At 35.2% G+C, this 25,925-nt stretch overlaps 2 protein-coding genes and 1 long non-coding RNA gene across 3 annotated transcripts in view; 2 read left to right on the top strand and 1 right to left on the bottom strand.

Annotated features, from left to right (window-relative positions):
• LOC129456079 (uncharacterized) overlaps nucleotides 1-5,586 on the bottom strand; it is a 10,312-nt gene extending 4,726 nt beyond the window's left edge. The window contains exons 1-5 of the mRNA XM_055220910.2: nucleotides 5,400-5,586; nucleotides 5,183-5,290; nucleotides 3,423-3,522; nucleotides 2,225-2,338; nucleotides 103-329 (exon numbers count right to left, since the gene is read on the bottom strand). Of these exons, the coding sequence (XP_055076885.2) occupies nucleotides 103-329; nucleotides 2,225-2,338; nucleotides 3,423-3,522; nucleotides 5,183-5,290; nucleotides 5,400-5,572 (722 nt within the window). The 5' untranslated portion in view covers nucleotides 5,573-5,586. The remainder of the gene's footprint in view (nucleotides 1-102; nucleotides 330-2,224; nucleotides 2,339-3,422; nucleotides 3,523-5,182; nucleotides 5,291-5,399) is intronic.
• On the top strand, nucleotides 5,459-25,925 carry LOC129456076 (uncharacterized). The gene is made up of 3 exons (XM_073876466.1): nucleotides 5,459-5,957; nucleotides 7,036-7,104; nucleotides 25,816-25,925. Exons 1-3 carry the CDS (start codon nucleotides 5,876-5,878, stop codon nucleotides 25,923-25,925), a joined length of 261 nt encoding a protein of 86 aa, XP_073732567.1. The 5' UTR covers nucleotides 5,459-5,875.
• Nucleotides 15,788-16,931, top strand: LOC129428043 (uncharacterized). Its single transcript, XR_008638827.2, has 4 exons — nucleotides 15,788-15,938; nucleotides 16,035-16,156; nucleotides 16,238-16,294; nucleotides 16,622-16,931. It is a non-coding gene; the product is annotated as an uncharacterized lncRNA (long non-coding RNA).

Below are 25,925 nucleotides of genomic sequence, written 5' to 3'. Positions count from 1 at the left end.
AGCCCCCCCCCCCCTTTTTTTTTTTTTCCCCTCCTATCTGCCTTGTAAAGCGACTTTGAGTTCGAGAAAAGCGCTATAAAAATGCAATATATTATTATTAGATGTTTGTATCCTAGTGGTCGTAGTGCATTCAGATATGCCCTCCAATTGTCACTATAAACAGTCGACCCTCTTCTGATGTGCTTTGTGATAATGGGCATCAATGTGTTCCTGGAACGGTCCTTTACCATCTTTAACAATGGTAGGCAGCGAGCTCCTTTAACCTCCATCATCCCAAACACCCAACCTTTTCTTCTCTGCCAAGTAGTACTTAAGCGGCCTCGATTAAACTGAAAATGCATAAACACAAGAAACATGACAAATGTTAAGAACAGTTAAACCTGGTACTGTATGTTTCAGATAAATCTCACTTTTAGTCGGATCTCCCCATGACCTAAACATTAAAGTGATAGTTCACCCTAAAATGAAAATAATGTCATGTGAGACCTCCGTTCATCATCGTAACACAGTTTAAGATGTTTTATATTGAGTCCGAAAGCTTGCTGACCCTTCAATGAAAATCTATGTACGGTATACTGTCCATGTCCAGAAAGGTAATAAAAACATCATCAAAGTAGTCCATGTGACATCAGTGGGTCAGTTGATAAAGCATCAAAGATACATTTTGGTCCAAAAATAACAAAAATTACAACTTTATTCAGAATTGTCTTCTGTGTCTGTTGTGAAGTGCATGCGCGAGACTAAAGTCACGTGACTGCAGTGACGAGGCTGACCTGTTATTCTCAGTTATTTTATTTTCAAACTTACAGCGTGCGTTTCCTTCAGTATTTTCGATGCTTCAACACTTTCTAACTGACACACTGATGTCACATGGACTACTTTGATGATGTTTTAATTACCTTTCTACACATGGACAGTATACCGTACATAGATTTTCAATGAAGGGTCAACAAGCTCTCGGACTAAATACAAAACATGTTAACCGTGTTCCGAAGATGAACAAAGGTCTTACAAGTTTGGAACAACATGAGGATGAGTCATTAATGACATTATTTTTATTTTTGGGTGAACTATCCCTTTAACTCTTTCCTTGGCAGCGTTTTAAAAAAAAGATGCCAGCCACCGACAGCATTTTTTTTATGATTTTCACGGAAGTTTAATGCCTTCCAGAATTTTTTTTTTTAAAACTATACAATATAATGAAAGAACATACCCTCTGCTTTCAAACCAAAACATTTTTAATCATATCTTCATTTGTTCTCTCTTATTACCTCTCAAATATGGGTGTCACGGTAGGATAAGTCCATCGTGACTTTCTGTGTTGTGTTTGTCTGTATGACTGAAGTGTGTGTGTGCGTGTCTGATCGCTAATGATCTGAGTGAGTGCAGGTGTGCGTGATTGCTTTGCTCCAGCTGGTGGTAGTTACCCATACGGCATATATACTCACCCATTCTCTCTTCTCACTGCCAGATGATTATACTACGTTGTTTACCTGTGTTATCGTGTCGTGTGTTCCTGTGGTCTCGTCTTCGCTTTGGAGTTCTGCCTGTCTGTGTATCCGGTTTCATCCGTCAGCCTGACTTCACTCACGAGCACTTGGATTCGTCACCGCAGCCTTTGTCTGTCCAACTTACCACCATATCATCTGTGTCATCTGTTCATATCATCTGAGTCATCTGTTTAATAAACCTGTTTCATTTATCTTGCATTTGCTTCCTGATTTTTCAAACCAGTCATCACAATGGGTAGGTTTCTTCAAAAATGCCAAATCGTGAGCAAAAAGCTGAGATAATGAGATTTAGTATGACTTTTGTTAGAGATCAGATTCAAAACAATTATCAAAACATACACGGAGTATTTACTATTTTGCTTCAGTTAGTAGACAATAGCGGAAATATTGCCATAAAAACTTGTCATTGGCAGGGAAAGAGTTAAACATCTAAATAACAACAAACTGAAGAGAACTTAATAAAGCAATAAGCCCCAAGAAGCAGTGGGTTACAGTGCATTTTATAACAGCCATAAGGGGTGTTAACTTAATGGAATTATAATGTTTAAAAAAAATAAACATTATGTTTTTTGTACTACATTGTGGAATTTTATTTGATATTAAGTATTATACATGATATTAATGCTGGAATTATTAGTGAATGCAGCTTTACCCACTTTAGTATTTTTCAACATGGTAGAAAACTACCTTTCTATTTCTCATGTCAGATTTACCTTTCTCTTGTGAGCAAACTTAGACTCATCTATGGCCACAAACTTCTCCCTTGACTTCCCTCCAACTCTTAGACCTGTTCTACTTTTCAGTTTCCTCAATGCCTTGATGCAAACCTGTAAAAAGTATGTAGCCATAACAAATTGTGACAAAGGGTATTCTTATAGACCATTTTGCAATATGTAAACAACACTGGTCCAAAAACACTTCCTGTTTCAGTTTGTAACTGTTTTCCTTACCTCACCTATATCTTAAAGATGTTTAACTTTTTGATTCAGTTCTATCCACCTTATTTTTGAACGCAGTGAAGTGACATATTTCCCTTCTTTGTGCACGACGTCCATTTCAATAGGCAGTCGGTAGAAAACAGTGTAGTGAGACCTTGCATAAAACATGATTTTTGGTATGGTAAATATTTACTACACCTGCTATGTATGAACCAGTGTGAGGATGAAATTAAGATATCGCCTGAAATATTATATGAAAATATATTCAATCATTGCTCGTGGGTGACGGGTCGTCAATGCGCATATATAAAAGCATAGAGGCATACCAGTGTCTTTACAATGGGAAAGTCAGTCGAGTGTTTGTACCTGGAATATACCAAGACTTTGTGTTTTTAACATTTTCAGGTGATGGATTAAAATGTCACAACTGATCCTTCATGCGATCTGACAGTCAGCAGTATCTTTCTCATTCTACACATTGTAAGTTATTTAAACAAACCATAATAAACATATTAAACTACAATTACATGTATTCAGTATTGTTTTCATTTTATGAAAATATTATTGTGCAGTAGATAAGACATGAGCTTAGAAAATTATTTGCTTATAAAAAAAAATATTTTTTTATTTAAAACATAACAAAAGTATGTGCAAACACATTAAGAACTATTATAAACATTAATTTATAAGCAGTTTATGTCGAATATATTCTGTACTTACATCAAATTATTGTTATAATGTATAGTAGTAGAATAAATCAGCTAAATCAAGAAGAAGTCTTACACAATAAAGCTCAATTATGGCGGCGCCCGCATTTATGTCAAAAATAAGGTGGATATGTTCTGTTGGTTGTATTTTATCCCGACGTTTATGCAGTGTTAAAAAACTGAAACATGAAGTGCAATCTAAACCAGTGTTGTTTACATTTAGCAAAATGGTCTCTATACAAATGCTTTGGGAAAAATGAAGCTACCTTTCTGAGCAGTTTATTCATTCTGGACAATGTTGTTGATGTTTTGGCAACACAGTCTTCCATAAAGTCAATTTGTCTTAGTTGTAGACCTTGGGAAAACCTTATAAGAAAATTATTTTCATTAATTAAAAATAATAGCCAAAATGTCAGGATGTACAGAAAAGACTATCAAAAATAAATATTTCTTTAAACAATGGTACATGTCATTTTGAAAACATTGCATTATTATTATTATTATTATTATTATTATTGTTGTTATTCTTGGTAGTAATAACTAGTTCTTAAATTTGCCTGAAGCCACAATAGTCCTTTTTACACACTGTGTAATAAGGCAACTTCATGAAAAAAATAACTGTACTGTAAAAATATGAAAACTGAGATTTTACAGTTGTTCTCGATTGCTAAAACACTAACCAGGCTTTTGAACTAAAATTTCAAAACCATAACGCCATTTTTCAAGAAGCACAATCATTTTGCTGAACTATAAACACTACTCCCCTGCTTCAACACATGAGTCAAATTTTGTGAATTGTTACTTTAAAACTCTACACAACAATCCCTACATTTCTCAGTGCTTACACCATCTGGTCATATGGAAAGCACTAGCATTCAATACTGTTCACTCAAGTCAGCACAGCTTAGGCTCAATTAGCAAACAATTACCAAGGTGTAAACACTAAAATAAACACACATCAATCAGATCCTTCAATATATAGATAAAAGGGGCAGAATCGGTTCACTGAGCTTTGGAACAATGGATCCACAGAGAAATGAAGGAATAGGTCCAAGAGAAGGAGAAGGAAGAGGAGGAGGCAGAGGAGGAGGCAGAAGAGGAGGTAAAGGAAGAGGACATGGTGAAGGAGGAGGAAGAGGACATGGTGAAGGAGGAGGAAGAGGACATGGTGGAGTAGGAAGAGGAGGAGGACGTGGTGAAAGAGGAGGAGGGAGACGTAGGGCAAGGTGACAAGCAGTCTCAGATGAAACTCGAGCCACTTTAGTTGACCATGTCCTTGTCCATGGTATGACTATGAGAGAGGCTGAGCAACGAGTAAAGTCTAATTTGAGTCGCTTCATTGTTGCCTCCATTTTCAGCGCCTCGTGAATGTGTTAGCATTTAGCCTAACCCCATTAATTCCTATGGCTTCAAACAGAGATAAATTTAGAAGCCACCAAACACTTCCATGTTTTCCCTATTTAAAGACTGTTACATGAATAGTCACACGAGTAAGTATGGTGGCACAAAATAAAACTTAGTTTGGAGCCATAGGAATGAATGGGGCTAGGCTAAATGCTAACATATTCACGGCTCGCTGTACAAAGATTAAAAGTGCATGCATTGAAAAAAGATAGCTATGTATTTATTAATCTAAGTTGAGGTAAGAACATAGTAAAATATTGAAAAACTGTGGTGTTTTCCTTTAAGGCACAGTAGTGTGTTTAGTGTAGGTAGCCTACTGTGTTAATAATTTGAATAAAAAAACTGTACAGTAAAAAACTGCTGAAAAGTACTTTGTTTTGAGAAAGAGCTACATACAAGCTGCATGTCTAACATTACTTTGCAAATAAAGTTACATGTAACATTAGTAGTACAACAGGGCTCATTCTAAGCATGAATGTGTAAGGTTAGTATCAAACAAACCCGTAAGTTAAGATTCAACTTCGTACAGACTTTAGATTTTGGAATAATTATGTAACTACATTAACTGGCTATGTTGTTACAGAGTAGTAAATGTGTTAGGTAACTAGCTACTATACATTACCTGTATATGTATTCCATCCACTTAACCAGGGGAATCCTAGAGTTATTAAACAGTGATCTATTGCGAATGCAGAGCCTAACTCTGCGATGCGTGTTTCTTCGACATATCCTTAAAACAGTCCAAAATATCAGCAAATACTGTATAAGAAGCAAGCTGCATAAAATCAAGATTAACGTTAGATGAAAACAACGAGTTAAACGTGCCTTATGCGACTTACCATATATAACCATCACGTCCGTTGTGGGCTGTAATTCGCATCTTTTTTCCACAGTGACGACAACTTGGTGCTTTGCAAAGCAAGCCTTTCTTCTGTAGCCATTTGATCATTAGTTTTCTATGTTTCCCATCACTGCATAAACGTATCAACTTATTTAATTTTTGTGAATACATATCTAGATACAGCTCATTTACAATAACGCTTACTGTGCTATTTGAATTTTTGGCACCTTGCTGGTAATTGGCTGTCTAAAACGAAACGCGCAGTTGTCACATGACGTAATGTAAGCTTTGATTGGCCTGCTTAGTGAACCGCCAACTTTAGCCCTATCAGGACTCTTTTTTTTTGCCCTATCAGGACTTCTGTAATTTTAGACAGCAAACAGTGACGCAGAGTCAGACAGTTGCTTCTCCATCTTTTGCAAATAACAAGCATCTTCTTTCGTCACTTTTTCAAAGCGGAATTTTTTTTACACTATGCCACGAAAGAAAGTGGGTTCTTTGAAGAGGAAATGCCCCCAGCGCATCGCACCTGACGCCATGGACCTTTCGAACGAAGGTAAGTTAGCTATAACACATCGGTTCTTATGATCTAAGCTGTTAGCTGTAGATAACGTTATTACCATGATTATTCTGTCACTTAACCAGTAGGTATGTACTTTTTACTAGCAACGTTAGATATTAGCCCACCTTCGGTTTAATATTGTCAGGTAACGTTACTGCAAAGGTCTTTCTAAAATGCTTAAGGTGAGAAGGCTTAACATGGATCAGTGCCTCAAAACACTGATAAATGATCATAAGATTTGATCAAAATATCACATCAGTTAAATGATTTAAATGGGAGTGAGATGATGACAAGTGTTGAGTGACAGCAATATTGTGATCATAGTTTTGATTGGGCTGTGCAATTAACGGTACAATAATCTTTTTTCGATTTCAGTTTCGATTTTTTTCACAATTGCAAAAACACGATAATCGTGGTAATTCTATTAGTGTGACGCATTCAGTTTCTGTCATTTTGTCTTTGTGTTAAACATCAATCACGTCATGAGGAGCTGCGTCTCTCTCTCTCTCTCTCTCTCTCTCTCTCTCTCTCTCTCACATAGATAGAGGGAGAGACCCCACATGGATCATAACAGTTTCGAAAACTAATATAATATCAACTATTAACAATTCTATCAAGGTTTCTGTTTTTCCAGCAGCTTTTGCATTAACCGTTTTAAAGGAAAAGCCATATTCCTTGGATTTCTGATTTGCTTTTACATGAGGAAATTTTTAGTGTTTATGACAAGCATTTGATGTTCACCCTTCGCTATTATGAGCTACAATTAGCCTTTAATTCCTGAATTATTAGTGTTCGTGCCATGGACAGAAAAATGTTTAATGCAGGATAGTGTCCATACTACTTGGTTTTCATATTATTATTATTTTTGACAGGTCATGTGAAAGTGTTTATGAAAGATGTTTTAGAGAAATGTAATGATAATTGATTGTAGTTTTGGTACACTGAGCACAATAAGCCTTTTCATTTTAGGTGTTTTACATTGGCATTGCTGCAGTGTTCTATTAGTTTGACACCAATATTAACCTTTTTCTTTAATGTTTTTACATGTTTTTTGATGCGGCTCATCACTTAGATGAAGAACATCCGGGTAAAGATGTCAACAGTGACCTTTCTATTGATGCAGTGGCACCTCCAGAAGCAGGTGAGTTTGTATTTACTTAATTGAGAATTAAACGGGTTGTCTTAAAGATATTATATATTACAAGATTGAGCACTCCTATTACTATGAATAAGGCAAAACAAAGAACATATACTGACAAGAATTGAAACTCAATGAAACGGTCCATTGCAACACCAGCTCCCAGCAGCAGCCCTATGGTATGTCTCCGCCATTTTGGGATGAAAGTCCTGTAGCTTATTCCTGTGGCATTATCAGCTGCTTTGTTTAAAAAAGAAATGTACATTATAGCTGAAATTCAACCTGAATGTTGACAGTAACAACACATAATAATGTAAAATCACTTAAAATAACACTAAGTTTATTTTATCAACTTTATGTTTTCTTCCATGTTTTTTTTTTTCTCTAGAGACCATGTCAATTTTGGTTACAATTCTTTTATGTTCAAGTATTAGCATTATAAACACCAAATTAATACCAACATATTAAGGACATGTATCAGATAAATTTTGTCAAATGTTGTCAATAATAGGCTTTATGCCCAGCTGAACTACTTTCTGAACTTCAGCCAGCTCCTTGTTTCCTGTCTGCCATTGTTGGACAAACTGATTAATCCAGGTGTGCCTGACCTCAGAAGTCACAAACAAACTGATTAATCCAGGTGTGCCTGACCTCAGTAGTCACAACAACAATAATCAGACACACGTGGATTAATCAGTTTGTCCAATAATGACAGACAGGAAACAAGGAGCTGGCTGAAGTTCAGAAAGTAGTGCAGCTGGGCATAAAGCCTATTATTCAACGAATCTGTAGAATGCTTGCGCTTTGCGACGTTATAGGACAACTGACAAACGAGCAGACACTGATTAGCTACTTGCTCTATGTTTATGTAAAATTAACCGCAAGACAACTAGCAGTGAATGTGCTTTTGCCGCTATCCTCCAATGACACCATAAACATCTCCCTCTAACCCGTCTTTTAAAACAATTGACCCTTCGCAGGGAGCTTGATTGACAGGTAATCTGACCAATCATACTCCTTCGCCATCCAAAACAGTCAGGGGAGTTAGAAATGTTAGATTAACATTGGAGAATTTGAACAATTGGAGTTATTGTTTAATATCAAAAGTAACCAAAAAGTAACCTGGTCTGTCCTGTTTGTCAGCGCATTGTCAGTGTCCTCTCTGCTCCGTGATGTACTTTTCACTGCGTGAGAACATGGTGGGACGTGAGAGTTGTAGGACATAGCGACAGTAACTAAGGGGGTCGGGTTTTTAAGAACGGTCAATTGACTTGATATATTCACCATGTTCATGAGTCATCTGCACATCTCACTTATGTTTTCCAAAGAATCAATTTGGGAACCAAGTAGATCATTAATAACACAGACTATTAACAATTGTTTTTAATCAGTATTTAAAAATTTTCTATGATAATAAATGTTTTAAAAAAAAATATATATATATATATATATATATATATATATTTTAATAACACGGTTTTGGCGGTTATAGAGTTCTAATGACGGTGTTCAACTATAACCGTCGGTCTCACGGTTACATAATAACCGTCACACCCCTATCTGATTGTATGCATTTTGAATTTGAGATCTGCTCTATATGAAGCCTTGAACAGATTAGGGGTGAATTCCAAACTAAAATGATCACTGACCTAATTTAATACAAAGTAATTATGTTAGAGAACAACATTCAAGTACATTTTCATCTGTGACCCAAACATACAACACAAGCTAAACACACTTTTGTTCCACTGCATATATGGGCCATATTAAGCAAGGAAAGCCTATTGTATTGTAGTACATCATGTTTAAAACAGAAGAAAAGTTTGCACTGTTGAAATTATGTGAAACTATGTGATGGGCATGTGAATCTATGTGATACAGCTGCTCATCTTTTGTTCATAAAAATACTGGTGATCAGTGATGCCACAGTTACTTTGAAAAAGTAATCTGATTACTGATTACTGATTACTCCTTTAAAAAGTAACTAAGTTACTTTACAGATTACTTGATTTTAAAAGTAACTAAGTTAGATTACAATTTACTTTGTTAGTTACATTCCAGTAGCTGCCAACACCCCCACTGCCTCAACATTAAAAATGACAATCGGTTTTGCCAACACTCACTTTATTGGAAGTGCATTTTAACAGTAATGTCAACAATGTATCTCCTGACATTTTAAGTTGAACTGTTGTGTTTTAAAAAACTAAATATATATATGAGTCTTTCTTGACTTCACTTAACATAAATAGGGGTGAGCAGGGGCCATTTTCAGAAAAACTTAATTTTAAAAGCTAATGTTTTAGACAGAGATATATTTTTGCTGTGGTCAATAACTCACAAGTGTGGTCTATCAAAACCAGCTGGAATTTTGAACAAATGTAAAACGACTTCTGTATAATTTCACTTTAAACAAGAGTAGTGGATTGTTACTTTTGACCTTGACAGCAGGGACGAAAGTAACACACAGGTGGGTCAAAATTAACACAACAAAACATGATAGATTTTTGTGTTACACTTGTTTTTATTAAATATATATGACTATGACCTCTTTAATACGGAAGCCGAGAGAGGACATGCACTATTATTTTTTTTCTTGCTTGTTTTCTCGTGATCACGACTTAATTTCTCGTGATCTCGAGATAACAAAAGTTGTTTTCTCGTGATCACGACTTAATTTTCTCGTGATCTCGAGATAACAAAAGTTGTTTTCTCGTGATCACGACTTAATTTTCTCGTGATCTCGAGATAACAAAAGTTGTTTTCTCGTGATCACGACTTAAATTTCTCGTGATCTCGACATAAAGAATCAGAATCCGATGACGTATATTTTTTCGGGTTGGGGGCGGTTTCAATTGACTGCTAGAACTGTACACACACGATGCATCGTCTTCTCCGCCATAAAACAATAATGTAATATCCGATGAAAAAGATGGACTTTATCTCCGCATTGAGAGAGAGGGGTGTTCCAGAGGAGAACCTCACAAAAATGGAGGAAGATAAGGCAAGTTGCGATATGATTAATGTTAAGTGTTGTGGTTTTTGGAATCCTAAGCTTGAGTAGGCCTACGCACGTTAGCGTTAATAACACTGAATTCAGTTTGTACTGTAAACGAAGATCAAATGTAAGCTCTTGACTGTCAGTTTTTTGTAAACTAGATCTGCTGTAAGTTTCGAGACGTTTCACAGCTCATTGTACTATGAATATGTACGTGGGTTAGGCTAATAGCCCTTACGAAAATTGACCATATTTTTACTTAAGTTAAAACCAAAAAGCCATAGTTACTGTAGTAAAACCATGGTAACCACGGTTATTTTGATGTTACCATGGTAAGTGTAGTACAATGGTTGCTGATAGTAATCTATACACCAAAAATGGTTACTACACTTTTACCACAATAAAACCATGGTTAATTTTCGTAAAGGATGTAATTACTATATTCATAATGTTAAAAATCTAGCATATTAATGCTGTTTCATCTTCTGAGCTGGATGCATGCATACAACACTAAAAATGTTATGTTGATGTGTTTCAGATTGATCCTAATGTTGCCAAACTACTGAATGATAAAGAATTGTCAAAGTATATTCCTCGATATGGTGACAGGGTCTTTGCACAAAACTGGCTGGAGTTTAATAGAGAAGAAAATGGATATGAAGAAAGAAAACAGAAATTGATTAACCGATTTAGAGAAAAAAAATGAATCTACCAGCAATTTCCAATCAGAAAAAAAAGTATGGACATGGCAATAAAAATGCTGAAACCAAGACAAGGAAAATTGAGCTTGGCTGGATGCACTACCAAAATTGTAGCTACAAACAGGTAAGAAGACCCAATGGAGGTGGAACACGAGAAATTGTTGTTAAAAAAGAAGACACTGTGTCATATGTTCTGGATATTGGAAAAAAACTTTTTTTTCCTGAAGGTGAATCAACAAAAGGGAATGCTGATGATTTAAACTTTATGTTGTGTGTCAGTGGCTCTGAAGAACCTCTTAAAGAAAACCAGACAATTGTCAGCTTGTACGAGGCAACACATTATAAAATCCTTAGACTCTACGTGTGCACAAGACTCAGAGATCAGGATTGTGATCAGAGTAAAGAAAATGACAGACATTTAACATTAAAGCAACCCCAGCTATCCTCCACCCCAGATGTAGCTCCGAGTACCTCATGTCAATATCTGCACACTCCTCCCTCTACGTCTATGAACTTAAATGATGAAGATGAGGTGGTGGTGTTTCTGGGTAATGATTTAGACACTTCCTTTGACATGGTCTCTGACACGCTTGTATACTCACCTGTACATGTTGATCATGTGGTGACTGACACATTTCTTGAAAGTGTTCCATCTGAGTCAGGTTCAGTCTGCATCCTAGAAGAGGTCATGCCAGTAACAGAAGATCCACTCCAGCCAACTGTCTCCCAGGAACCAATAAACAATTACACATTCTTTGAAAATCCTAGAAATGTGACTGAAAGTGAAACAATTGTTGTACGCAGAGTTCACTGTGTAAATGATATGATTCAGGCTTTCTCAGACAAAAACATACTAAACGCCAATATAACATTTAAACGTGTACTTGAAAATGGTGAGGAGGAAGCAGGCATTGGAGATGGAGTGTTCCAAGACTGTCTTACTGAATTCTGGGAGACATTTTTTGCAACAAGGACTTGTGGAACAACGTATAAGATACCCACTTTGCATCACACATATCAAGACAGAGAGTGGGAAGCTGTTGCACGAATTTTTGCCATTGGATGGCTGCGCTTTGGCTACTTGCCTATTCAGCTTGCACCTCCTTTTCTCAAAGAAGCACTTTCCCTTCCATCATCAGAGACCTGTCTAATGGAGGTGTTTTTCAATTACATTAGCCCAACAGAGAAGGATGTCTTAAGTGAAGCGCTTCAAGACTTCCAAAGTGCTGACATGGATGAGGTCCTAAGTGTACTTAGCAGTCACAACTGCTCTGTGCTTCCAAATCAAAATAATCTTCAAAAAATAATTGAAGAAATTGCACATAAAGAGATGATGCAGCAACCAGCTTACATAATAAAGTGTTGGCAACCCATTCTGCAATCTATTGGGGAGACCATGACTGCAGAAAAACTGGACCAGATAACTGAAAATCTCCAACCAAAAGCAAGAAGTGTAGCAAAGTCAATTAAATTCCCACCAACAATGTCTCCATCTGAAACAGCTGTATCACATCATCTCCTGCGATTTGTTAGGGAAAGAGACCAGAGAGAGCTTGGTCTTTTTCTCAGATATTGCACAGGGTCCGATTTATTTCTTTCCAAGACAATTCAAGTAACATTTAAAGAAATGAATGAGTTTTCAAGAAGGCCTATTGCCCACACTTGTACACAACAACTGGAACTGGCATGTGACTACAGCACCTATGCAGAATTTAGGTCAGAGTTTTCCTCAGTGTTAAACACTGGAGTTTGGATAATGGATATGATATAGATGCATACATACAAGTGTTTAGGCTAAAGTGCCAGCACCAAGAGTGTTTAGTTTATTGTTTTCTTCATCTTAATACATTATATCCTGTTAATGAAGTTTCTGTGAACATTTACTGTTAATGGAAAAATGTGGTTTTATAGGGGTTTTCCAATGTTGTACTATTTCTCAGTATAATGTGTACATACTAGTGTTATGCCAATGAAGTTTTATTTGCCTATGAAGTTTTATAAAGCTAATGAAGGTTTATTTGCAGCAACTGAATATTTTTTATGTACTAAACCATCCTACACTGAAAGTAGTTTTTGTGTTTAAACATTTTATTGTTTTATTTCTAATAGGAATAATTTTATTTTGACTGAAATAGCAGGCCTATGTTTGTATTTTCCGATCAGTCTTTTCCATTTACAGTATACACGGGTATCTGTCTTTTTAAGCAGAACAGTTGCACTTGAATTGTTTTATTTGCATCAACTCATATGTTTGCACATATTTTTGTTTTAAGTTTTTATAATAGGGTGCAAGTAACATTTTAATGTTTAAACATATAAATCCTGTTTTCAAAGGCTTTTCCAGTAATGTATGTGTGTACATCAGGTAACTCATATGTTATCGAAGCAATACATTTGCACAAGAATTGTTCAGTTTGCTTTAACTGATTTATATTTTTGAACACTACAAACTGTGTATGGATCTTTCAGTTGCTTTTATTAAAACTCTTTAATTTGCCCTTTGTTGAAATTACTTTGCTATTGCTTTAATAACATATAAAAATGAAACGTTTCTTTTAATGAAATACAGCTAATGAAAACATTACATGACATAAGAATGACTACATTTTATACACATACACTTTTCATGATTGGTCTTTTTCTCAGATATTGCACAGGGTCGTAAGGGTGTTGTACTATTTCTCAGTATAATGTTTACATAGTGTTAAGCGTTATTAAGCCATTGAATTTGTATTTGCCAATGAAGTTTTATAAAGCTAATGAAGCTTTATTTGCAGCAACTGATTATTTGTTTATGTAGTAAAGCATCCTACACTGAAAGTAGTTTTTATGTTTAAACATTTATATTGTTTTTATTTCTAATAGGAGTCATTTTATTTTGACTGAAATAGTAGGCCTATGTTTGTATTTTCCGATCAGTCTTTTCCATTTACAGTATATGGGTATCTGTAATAATCTGTTTTTGAAGCAGAACAGTTGCACTTGAATTGTTTTATTTGACTCAACTCATATGTTTGCACACATGCAAGTAACATTTTAATGTTTAAACATATAAATCCTGTTTTCAAAGGGTTTTCCAGGAATGTTTGTGTGTACTTCAGGTAAATCATATGTTATCGAAGCAATACATTTGCACAACAATTGTTCAATTTGCTTTAACTGATTCATATTTTTGTAAACTACAATCTGTGCTGTGTATGGATCTTTCAGTTGCTTTTATTAAAACTCTTTAATTTGCCTTTTGTTGAAATTACTTTGCTATTGCTTTAATTACATATCAAAATAAAATGTTTCTTTTAATGAAATACAGCTAATGAAAACATTATATACATGACATAAGAATGACTACATTTTATACACATACACTTTTCATGATTATGCCATATAAGCATCATCTATATACCTAAAAGTTCTCTAATCAGAGGGCGAATATTTTTATAGAGTCTCAATGCCTCTGGAGCTGTTGCACTTGGTTGTAAATTATTCTCCTCCATAACAAGAACACAGAGGTCATACAAGTCACGGTCACAGGGTATGTCTGATTTCCACAGGCAGACATTTTCATTGATGATCACATCCAATTTTTCAGGATCTATAGGATTCAAGTAATCTTTTGATAGATACAGTTCTGGTAAGTTGTACATGAGGAAGGGTTTCCCATGTTGCAAGTCACGGCCATTGCTACGTCGAATTCGGTGGTTGTTCCACATGTTTACCACAGTGTCCAGTTCATCCTAAAAACAAAGCACATTAGGGATAAATAGAGTAACCTAGTACAATACAGTACAATGATACAAACATACTTTGATACTTTGACCAACAATTTGTAAATATCATACATTTTTATATTGAAAATTGTTAATCTGGAAATTTGTAAGTAAACAAAACTCTCACTGGTACATGCGCCTTACGAAGCAAAAAATATATCGCAATATACTAGAATTTATTGCAATGCATTCAAAAATATATTTCAATGTATCAGAAACTTCCTCACATATTTGAAAATATATAGAAATATATGGATGGACAACCTATTGCTATATATTGATTCATATATTAAAATACAATGATATACAAACAAAACTGTATTACATTATTGCATGTATGTTTATTGAAACAAAGTATTTTTTATGAGTTAAGCAAGCTCATGCGTAGGTTTAGAGAGGATGATTAACAATAGTCAAAATCAAATTTTTGCATGACATTCATTATATTTAACATTATATAGCCATATGGATGGACCATATATGACTATGTATTGATTCATATATTGTAAAATGTACACTCTTAATCTTTTGTCTTTACATAAACAATGAAGTAAATATCACTTAATATTTATTTTTTTTTGACCAATGCTCAAAAAGTTTAGTTCATTTAACTTTTTAATGTACAAAATTACTAGTTAGTTATGTGAGGAATACCCATAATCCTTTGCACCTGAATATTTTGATTGTTTTCTGCTTTTTCACAGAATAAAAATTTATAAGAATTTTCACAAATTAAATTTTTGTTAATAAAATGTCATAGAGGTTTAAGCTCTTATATTATTGATGTTGTTTTGTTGTAAATTATAATTTTGTGAAGTCACCGCTCAGGTGATCATTGTTTTCAAACATACACGCTGTTCAGCACATATGGGACCCTATTTTAACGATCTAAGCGCATTGTCTAAAGCGCACAGCGCAACGTGTAAATGGGCGTGTCCGAATGCACTTTTGCTAATTTAACGATGGGAAAAATGGTTTGTGCGCTGAGCGCATGGTCGAAAAGGGTTGGTCCTATTGTAATGGGAGTATTTTGGGCATAACGTGCAGTAAACCAATGAGAGTCTCAGCTCTCATCCCCTTTAAAATCAAGTTGCGCTGGCGCTATGTCTAATCCCTATTTAGATGACGAACTTTGTAAACTGAAAAACTAAGCGGAGGAAGAAGATCCCCAGTTTAAGATTAATGTTAAATAATTGTGTTGTTTTTCACTTGTGTTGAAATTGTTATTGTGTATACCAGGTGTAACGGGTGTGTTTTGGGAACTACAAATCCCATCAGCCTTAGTGCTATAAAAGGAAGTGGTATGATTCGTTCTTTCACTTCCTCCTTTGGTCCTTCCGCTAATCCATGAAAGGTAGCTACGACAAAGCTAAGGTATGGCATTGATATTATATGGGAAATTATCAGTCATCGAGTTATTTTAAATAATGCTTTTCTGTCTCTCGTACCCTTTGTGTGGTGATTAAATAGAAAACACAGCGCGATGTATTGCGTAATGGCAATAGACCAGCAGGAGTAAAGATCGTTTGTCTGCAGTTGTATATCAAACACTAGTGATATTAGTGTCAAACATATGAGGCATCGTTTGGCAGGTAGTGATTTTATTGTTTGATTAAAATGAACCACATGTATTTTATTGTATTTTTTATCTATATTTTGTTTGTTGTTTTTAGTATTAAGGACTTGCTGGTTGCCTGAATATCACTAAAACAAGATAAAGGATGGTAGAGGTATTGTTTATTTTATTATTTTTAAAGGGTTTATAAAGTTTTAATTGTTTTATGACTATTGATATGAAGGTTGAATGTAAATCTGGGCTTCTCTGTTTTATTTATTTATTTAGTAATGGATTGTGTTTTCCCTTGCAGGGATGCACGGTTACCGTTTATTTGATATTTAATTTTCCTTTTAAAGTGTTGTTTCTTTAGGTTGACCATATAAGAACTAAGGTCACAATCAGAGAACAAACCGAATGATTTCTAGTTTATTTAAAGTGTTTATGTACTTCATTTGCAGTACCCACTGTTGCTAATATTGGTTTTTGTTTCCTTTTGTAGATTTCATTTTGACCCATCGGTGGCTGCGGGGTTGCCTTCACTGGTGGATGATGGTGTGGTGGTTTGGTCACTCTTATGTCTTTTTCTTTAGGTCTGCAGTGTGATTTGCTGTAAGTGGATTGCAGTGCGAGCACATTTGTCTAACACATTATCTTCACACGAATAGGTAACCTGTGGCCATCCGGGGGTCGCTCTGTTTTATTTTGTTTTATTTCTTTTGATTTCTTTGTGGGTATCTGCATTGGAGATTTGCGTTACATCCTATTGTCTCTATTTGTTTGAATAAAAATGTTGTTGAGTTAAAACTTCACCACTGCCTTGTGCCTGGTCATTTACCACCTTTTATGGGGTACCTGTAGGTTACACAGGTTTTTGTTGGTCAATGGCGTAGTCTATTTTAGTTGCCTCAAAATAGCAACGCGCCAACAATGCGCCTGAACACACCTCGTTTTCAGACCAGAACGCCCATGGAAGGGAGCGCAAATGCATTTGCTATTTAAACAACGCGGCGCTAAACGTGAAAATGTGGGTGGAAACTAGCGAAAGACACTTGCGTCGCGCAAGAGCCCAAAAACTAAGCGGAAGAAGAAGATAATAATTGTAATAAATAATTGTGTTGTTTTTCACTTGTATTGAAAATGTTATTTTTTATTAAAACCTTTAAAACCCGTTTTCTTTTAGTCATAGAAGTAAAAAAGCAGGCTTTTGATTGTTTTAAATGTATGGCAATCCAATATCATCAAAAAATAATATACAAGTATGGAAGAAAAGGTTTATACTCTAAAAATACTTTATTTGTAACAAACAGGAGATAAAGAATTTACAAACGGCTCTCTGCGCGTTTCAGCACTTGGACAGCGTCAGTTTTTTTAAGCATTACTTAAAAATGTTTCTCATCTCATCATATCCACAGGTACAGAGTCATCATATACAATAAATCCGTGAGGTACCATTTAAAAAAAACATTTAAAAACATATGCATTTGTTTAAAGCAAAGCATTTATTTACTTACCAGGCTGCAGGTGAAGCAGCTCTTTGTGCCTTCTAACGTCTCATAATCGGTCCTCATTTATGTCCAATAATTTATGTACTCAATAATAATCTTTTACATTTTAATGCTTTAATTTTTAATATTTAAAAGCTTTAGTGCTGCTGCGTATCCACGTGTGTGATTAGCAAATCCGCGTTGTCCTCCCGTTTATAGGCGCATATTACTAATGCGCTCTTTAAATAACAAAAAAACATATTGCGCCATTGACTTTAGACTTTAGACCAGGGGCCTCATTTATAAAAGTGCGACGTAGGAACTATCCTACATTTCATCTAAGACCATTTCTGAAATGATCGTACGTGTGATTCAGAGAAAAGGAGTGTGCGCACAAAAAACATGTGTACGCCTCTTTTCCAGATGTGCAGTTTATAAATCACAAATGATCTTAAAATTGTGCGCAGCCGAATGCTCTTAGAACTCCGCCTTGTAAACGCCCCTAATTTAATTCATTAGCATATAAATATTAAATTATCAAAGGCCAAATTCTCTGATTACAATGGCAGTGGTCAAAAAAAAACATCTTTGTTGTTGATTGCTTAAGTTTTTAATATTTCTAAATTCTACTGGGTAGCAAACTTTATTGATATCACTCGAGTTAAGGCGATTATTAGTGGACCTTAGTCCACTGTATTAGTGGAATACATTTGTTACAGCATTTATTCATCTTTGTTAATGTTAGTTAATAGAAATAAAGGTTTTGTCCATGTTAAAAAAATTAAATTCGCATTCACAGTGCATTAACTAACGTTAACAAGATTTTAATAAAGTATTAGTAATTGTTGAAATTAACATTAACAAAGATTAATAAATGCTGTATAAGTGCAGTTCATATAGTTAATGTTAACTAATGTAGTTAACTATTATTGTAAAGTGTTACCCATTTAAATATATTTTTTACTCTTAAACGTTTTGTTTCAGTTTGCCATGCCTCCTGCACGGCGGTGTAAAAAAATAGATTTTTCGACTTTAAAATTCAAAGATCGTATCATAAACTGTCTGAATATATTCCATATGGATTAATTTGGATTTACAGATGTTTAACATTAAAATCGATGCATGGGAATAATTTATATGAATTTTTAAAATACCCATCACTCTTAAATGTCGCATGTCCCTTATTGTAGGCTACATCGAGGCTTTAAAATGTAGTTCCTTTAACGTCCTTTTAATCATTGAATTCTTTTTTTTACTTTCATTTCATAAGCACGTTTTGTAACATTTACATATGCGTTAAACACCGCGAAACAATTTTGCTATATTTGTTTTATATTTTTTGAACAGATGACGAACTAGAAAATCGTTTCCTGAACCTATGGACACATTTTTGCATCGGATTGCCATACATTTTAAAATATCAAAATAGGCCAACATATTTTGTTTAAAATATATTCTAAAATCTTGTTAAATTATTTTGGAAAAGTATGCCTTTCCTTCTTGTTCATTTTCTGTGTGCATCATTGTTGCATGTTTTTTATTATGTTCCTATTCTGAATAAACCAACAGCGCGGTTTGCATGCTTCGTCCTTGTTGCATTAGTTCATTAAGAGAATTCTAAACAGATTTCTGTGGTTCAAACAAATCTGGGCCCGGTTCCCCAAAACGTTCTTATCGCTAAGTAGTTCTTAACCTATTCCTTAACCTCTCTCTTAACTCTATGGCACGGTTCCCAAAACGTTCGTACGCTAAGTATATCTTCTGTAAGTCACACTTTCGTAAGGTTGGTCTGGACCATTCGTAAGTTCTCTCTTAGCGTTGTTTGAGCGCAAAACGCTATCGCCGCAGTCTTTAGAAATCAGTGCAGCGCAGTCAAACTAGTCAAACTAGCTGACAATGATTTTATGTTATGGACATTTTTAAGACTTATAATAAAATATTTTGCAATGGAAACAGGACTATTTATGCAGTTGACTTTATTTGGTATCAGAACTAATGAATCAAAGACGGCACCGGTGTTTGTTCCTCATTGAAGTCTGTTCCCTCTATGTTTATAGCGTTTTCATCACGTTATATTTATAATTTATTTAGAAAGATCAAAGATTTCAATTGGTTATACTAAAAAGCAATAATATCATGTATTCTATTACACAATTTATTAAATATTTCATATTTGACAGTTATGTCTTTTAACATATAGCCTGTCATTTTCTTTTCTTTTTTCTCTACTGTTTGTTTTAAAACTGTTATGTTTCCAAACATAATAAATATATATAATACATATAATATGATTCATACTGTAAAAATAACTGACTTACAATCAAGAACAGTCAAGATACATTACATAAATGCACACATATACATCTCAGTAGCCATTAAAACTTTCAATGTATAAAATGAATAAACATATAATGTGATAAAAACGCGATAAAAAGACTAAACTAAAGGGAAACACAAGGGGAACAGACTTCGACACCGGCCGTGTAACCGTTTGACAATTTTATTATTCGGCAACACTTATGACATTTTGCCTGACGTGGCTAAATAAAAAAAATTGCCTCCCAAGACAACCCATTATGGAGCTGCTGGATCTTCTCAGACCATAATTCTGTATCTAATTCTCTCTCTCTCTCTCTCTCTCTCTCTCTCTCTCTCTCTCTCTCTCTCTCTCTCTCTCTCTCTCTCTCTCTCTGTTCATTGTAGATATTGCTTTTTATTGAAAACATTAAACAATGGCCAGCAATACCGCATTAAACAGAAGTAACTGCAGCTGCTTGACAATCAATTCTGATCGTAGTACATTACCATTAGTATAAAAGGGTATTAAATATTTTTTTTAAGTCGTTAAACCCATGTTTAACGTGGATGATTAGCGAGGAATACCCGGTTCGTCTACCCGTATTACTGACAATTTTATAATTTAATTAATAGTCTATATTTGACGGATAACTTAAACTATGTAAAAATAAATGTTACTGGAATAATTTGAGTAATGTTCCATTTGTATAGAGCATGTTGTCTTTCTTAACGCCGTAATGCACCTTCGCGTGAAGTGGAGAATCGATCCCTGAGCGATCGATCACAAATAATTCAGCATCTTCACTCGGGACAGCGACATTGTTACGTCGTACTTAGAGGCAGCGTGTTAAGAAGCTTCCTAAGAGACTCTTCGGGGAACACACTTAGGAACACAAACAACTTTGCTAAGATATATCTTTTTGAGCCTTCTTAGTGTGCTAAGAGTGAGCGTTATCGGGGAACCGGTGTTGTGTCGAAGTCTGTTCCCCCTATGTTCCCCCTATTTTTCCCTTCAGTGTAGTGTTTTTATGGCGTTTTTATCACGTTATAGGTTTTATTATTTATATATTTAAAGTTTTAATGGCTACTGAGATGTATATGTGTGCATTTCTGTAATGTATCTGTATTGTTCTTAATGGTAAGTCAATTATTTTTACAGTATGAATCATATTATATGTATATATATTTATTTAATTATGTATGCAAACATTACATTTTTAAAACAACCAGTAAAGGAAAAAAAGAGAAAAGACAGGCTATATTTTAAAAGAAATACCCTAATAGAAAACTGTCAAATGTATGAAATATTTAATAAATTGTATTATAAAATACATGATATTATGCCTTTTTAGTATAACCAATTCAAATCTTTAATCTTTCTAAATGTAACGTGATGAAAACGCTATAAAAGCACTACACTAAAGGGAAACATAGGGGGAACTGAGTTCGACACAACACCGGGCCCTGGGCTGCGTTCCCCGAAACCTTCTTAGCTCTACGTCGTTCTTAAGTTGTACCTTAAGCTGTACCTTATCGTTAATACGTGTTTCCCGAAACGTTCTTAGTTACGTATCACTTCTGTAAGTCGTTCGTTCGGAAGGTTGGTCTGGAGCCCTCTTAGCTATACCTTATCCCACTTGACTCCGCTAGGGGCCATGACTGTGATAAAAGCTTGTGTATATTGCAGTCTATATAACTAAATATCTGTTAAAAAAAAGTTGAAGTACACTCCGTGTTAAATTAGGCATTTTTTATTTAAAGAATAAAACATTCACATAATTAGACATTATTACACTGATGGTTGTTAGATTTTTAATATTTTTCCAAAGGAACATCAGCTTCAAACTATTATTACAGGCTAAAGAAACCATTAAAAAAACATTTTGGGTGAAGGAGTTGGCGAAACCATGGCAGGTAGCAGCCACACAGCGAATCCCACTTAGTGCATTTCAAATCCGTTAAATCTTTAGTTTACCGACTATTTTAGCTGCAATAAAACAAATCAAGTAAAATCGCATGCCACGGGAGCACATTCATCACAAAATCATAATTGTTGATTTTCCTAAATATTATTATTGATGTTAGGTCGACTTTGCATCGAAGTTTTTAATGTTAGGCAGCTGCATGCCATATTCTTTATAAACATTCAAAAGAAACTCCACTTGATTATTGCTTGTATACGGTCAACAAATTTCAACATTAAAACTAATCAAAGCTAAAATCTAAAGCAATCATAATATATATTTATATATCACATATTTTATGTTATATTTAAGGTAAACAGACAGGCGCGGCTCCAGAAATGCGTCCATTAAGCATTATCCGCATTGTAAACGCGCTGTTGCGCATCCACTGTCCAAGCACATAAACGCGTGAACTAATGAACAACAATTTGTTTTTATATATTTTAAGTGTAATGCCAAGCCAGGTGACTTGCACGACCCACCTTATTCCCCTGTGCAACGCATTTATTGGGAAATTATCCTTTAAAGTGAAGGAATAATGGATGCATTGGAGCAGTTTATGCATTATACGTTTGGACATGAAGTTGCGGGTTTTGCATGGGTTCGATATAAAATAAAATATACAAGGTTTATATTTAGTTGTTTGCAATTTGAAATATTTTTACCAGATATTCCTAATAAATGCAACTTGAACTATTTCTGAAATGTTTCTTTAATAAATAACACCGCTCTCTCATAATGCAGCGAAGTACCTATTACATAAAGTGAACAATTGAATGTCGAGCAATCGATATCAACCTATTCAGCACCATCGCCATGGACAGCACCTGGTAACGTCGTATAAGAAAGTATACCTAAAGAAACCCGCTAAGGTACAGTTCGGGAAACACGCCTAGAAAAGGTAAACCTGTAGTTAAGGTTTAACTTAAGAGTCTTCATAGCGCGCTAGGAGAGAACGTTGTCGGGAAACGCAGCCCTGATCACACTGTCGGGGCTTATTTCCCATTAACTACCGGCTGCCTCTACATTATCCCTTACATGTAGTATGCGTCAATAATAATATGTATAGTAAATTTGATCTTTAATTTGATCCTTCGAATTGGGACGGCCTTACTGACTTAAAGGGCGTGTTGCAGGGTAAATTAATATTTTCTCATTTTATTTGGTTTACCTTATTATTTTAGTGGGAGGACGAAGGCTAAAATATCTTTTAATCCATTTAAACCATATTTGGTAACAAGGAAGCCCCACCCTCTTGATAATCTTCGATTAAGTTTATTGAGGCGGTTTGTCTATACATTTAATTACAGTAATTTTAAAATTCAAAACGGTATTTAAGTCGCAATTTGTTAATTTGTTAAATACGAATAGGCTAGAAGTTTTTACTTTTCGAATAATAAGCTATAAATTACTCTCTTGTCTAATACAATTTAATACCAACAACATAGGCGTGTGCTATGATAAGTTGTTTTATAAGTTATATAAATTGTAATAGCCCTTACGTAAATTAACCATGGTTTTATTGTTGTAAAAGTGTAGTAACCATGGTTTTTTGGTGTATTGATTGTGGCTACCCCGGGTTTACTACAGTAACCATGTTTTTTTGTGTGTTTAACCATGGTTAATCTTCGTAAGGGAAATAAGCAAGTTAAACAATGTGCAGTTACCTGAATTAATGAGAGAAAACAAAACTGTACAAGGCCTTTGTCAGTTGCATCGCCAGTGAAATCCCCAGTTGATTGCAGCTCTTTGAACATGTCCATCCAATATTCTGCATTTTGCCGTCTGTATATACCCCACCAACTTTCTATTCTTTGGTTCGCCTGGCTTGTTCCTTGAAAGACACAAGGTCCATGAACACTTCCCGTCGAATCTTCACGGAGAAACTGCTGAAGCCTGTTAACGTGTACATTTTCTGTACCAAAATCTGACCTGATTATTTGAGGACAACCGACTCTTTCAGCAACGGCACGGATATAATACCCAGCAATTACTCTTGGGTTGTTATTGGTGAAGTAGGCTTGCATCCATATGATGTGCCTTGAGAAACCATCAATGCAGCCATTAATTCCTATGCCATAAGGCTTTATCTTGTCATATGAATCCAAATGCCACAGATAGTTAGGGCCAGGTACTCGGTAATGTCGCCTCCGCAACCTTCTACCTCTTCTTTCCTCCACACCTAATGGATCCAGACTTAACTGTATATCGCTCACCATTTCTCTGGTAAGCCGCAAACCATTTAAACGGCATCTTTCAAACATCATTCTGTAACCATGCAGACGTCCCGGTCCCTCAAGTTGCCTGGCAATGAACCTGACAACACGTTCAGGGTCGCTATATTGTCTTCGACGATAAAGATGTAAACTTGACAGCCTCCTTCTCAAATGTCGAACACTAATGTGAAAATTGTCAATCACTGACAGACACAAAGCAATTTCAGCTTGAGTGAGTCCCTGATCAAAATAGTAACGAATTTGTTCATCCATGTTGATTTCGCTTTGGTCGCCTTCCAAACAACAAACACGTTCTGAATGGTTGTTATCAACTTATAATCTCGAGATCACGAGAAAATTAGGTTGTGATCACTAGAAAACAAACTTTTGTTATCTCGAGATCACGAGAAATTTAAGTCGTGATCACGAGAAAACAACTTTTGTTATCTCGAGATCACGAGAAATTTAAGTCGTGATCACGAGAAAACAACTTTTGTTATCTCGAGATCACGAGAAATTTAAGTCGTGATCACGAGAAAACAACTTTTGTTATCTCGAGATCACGAGAAATTAAGTCGTGATCACGAGAAAACAAGCAAGAAAAAAAATAATAGTGCATGTCCTCTCTCGGCTTCCGTACTTTAACATGTAACTGCAAACTTATTTTGTCATTTATCTTTGTAAAAAATAATTAAATTACATTTTTATTTTAAATTTCAGTTTTATCAAATGTTTCAAAAGCAACCAACAGTACAAACTTAAATTGCTGAGACTAAAAAAATAATTCAATAGTTTGAACACTATGAAAATAAAATTAAATCAAATTAGAATAATATAATTTTTTTACCATATTATACACAGTATTAGCAGCGGGACAAAACTAACAAGTGTTACTTTTGACCCGACAGGATCTATTTACTCTATAAACTCGACTTACTTTTATTTTGAAAAACTGAGAAGTCTTCAGGATGTTATATACCTTGTAGATTTATCAGTATTGTAACACATGAAACGAGAAACACAACGCGAAAAAAGAAAAAAAGACCGCTTTTGGAATGTACTTATCATGGTTGAAAACACAGTTCTGGATCTACACGTGGAAATCGGTGAGTAAATAACGCGATATTTGTCAACTCTTTCAGAGGTTATGTGCTAATATGCTGTCATAGTGAGATGCAGATGTTATCAGGCTTGGAGAAAATCGCTTTGTTACTTTCGTTTTTCAACTCTCCCACACTTACTGGTTTGCACTGAAGTCCAGCTTTTGTTGTTTGGGTATTGGATGACCTCCTGCTCACTGCTTCTCACCACCGGGTGGGACTTGCTCTTAGTTTCACTGTCTGCGCCGTGCTGCGACTCCAAACACTAATTTGACGTAGTGTTTTTGTAGCTGCATCTCTCTTCTCTCTCCATTGTACGGTGTTTACGTTTGTGTCGCTTACACGTGACCTGAATTGTCCTCGTGCTGAAAACGTGACTTGTCGCACATCTGACTTTACTTCCCGAGACGCAAGAAGAAATATACAAGAAAATATATATTTTACTGCGGAAAATTTCAAAAATAGTAACGCACAGTGACTTGGATAAGTAACTTTAATCTGATTACTGGTTTGGAAATATTAACGCGTTAGATTACTCGTTACTAAAAAAAGTGGTAAAATTAGAGTAACGCGTTACTAAGTAACGCGTTACCGGCATCACTGCTGGTGATGATCTTACTTTGTTTTAAAGGACAATTTGGTGAGTCTACCTCCTTGGAGGAAAAAGAAAAGCTGAAGGTCATGGCCCAAGAAATAAAGGCACTTGAAGAGGAGCGAGATTTTCTCTGTCAGACTGAATAA

This window comes from Misgurnus anguillicaudatus, chromosome 14, assembly GCF_027580225.2.
Source record: "Misgurnus anguillicaudatus chromosome 14, ASM2758022v2, whole genome shotgun sequence".
NCBI lineage: Eukaryota > Metazoa > Chordata > Actinopteri > Cypriniformes > Cobitidae > Misgurnus > Misgurnus anguillicaudatus.
This window is presented reverse-complemented; position numbering and strand designations above follow the sequence as displayed.

Excerpts from the sequence above, each read along its gene's own strand:
- LOC129456076 (XM_073876466.1), top strand. The coding sequence starts at position 5,876 with ATGCCACGAAAGAAAGTGGGTTCTTTGAAGAGGAAATGCCCCCAGCGC. Across the intron at positions 5,958-7,035 it reads CATGGACCTTTCGAACGAAG|ATGAAGAACATCCGGGTAAA; the intron begins GTAAGTTAGCTA and ends CTCATCACTTAG. Across the intron at positions 7,105-25,815 it reads AGTGGCACCTCCAGAAGCAG|GACAATTTGGTGAGTCTACC; the intron begins GTGAGTTTGTAT and ends TTTGTTTTAAAG.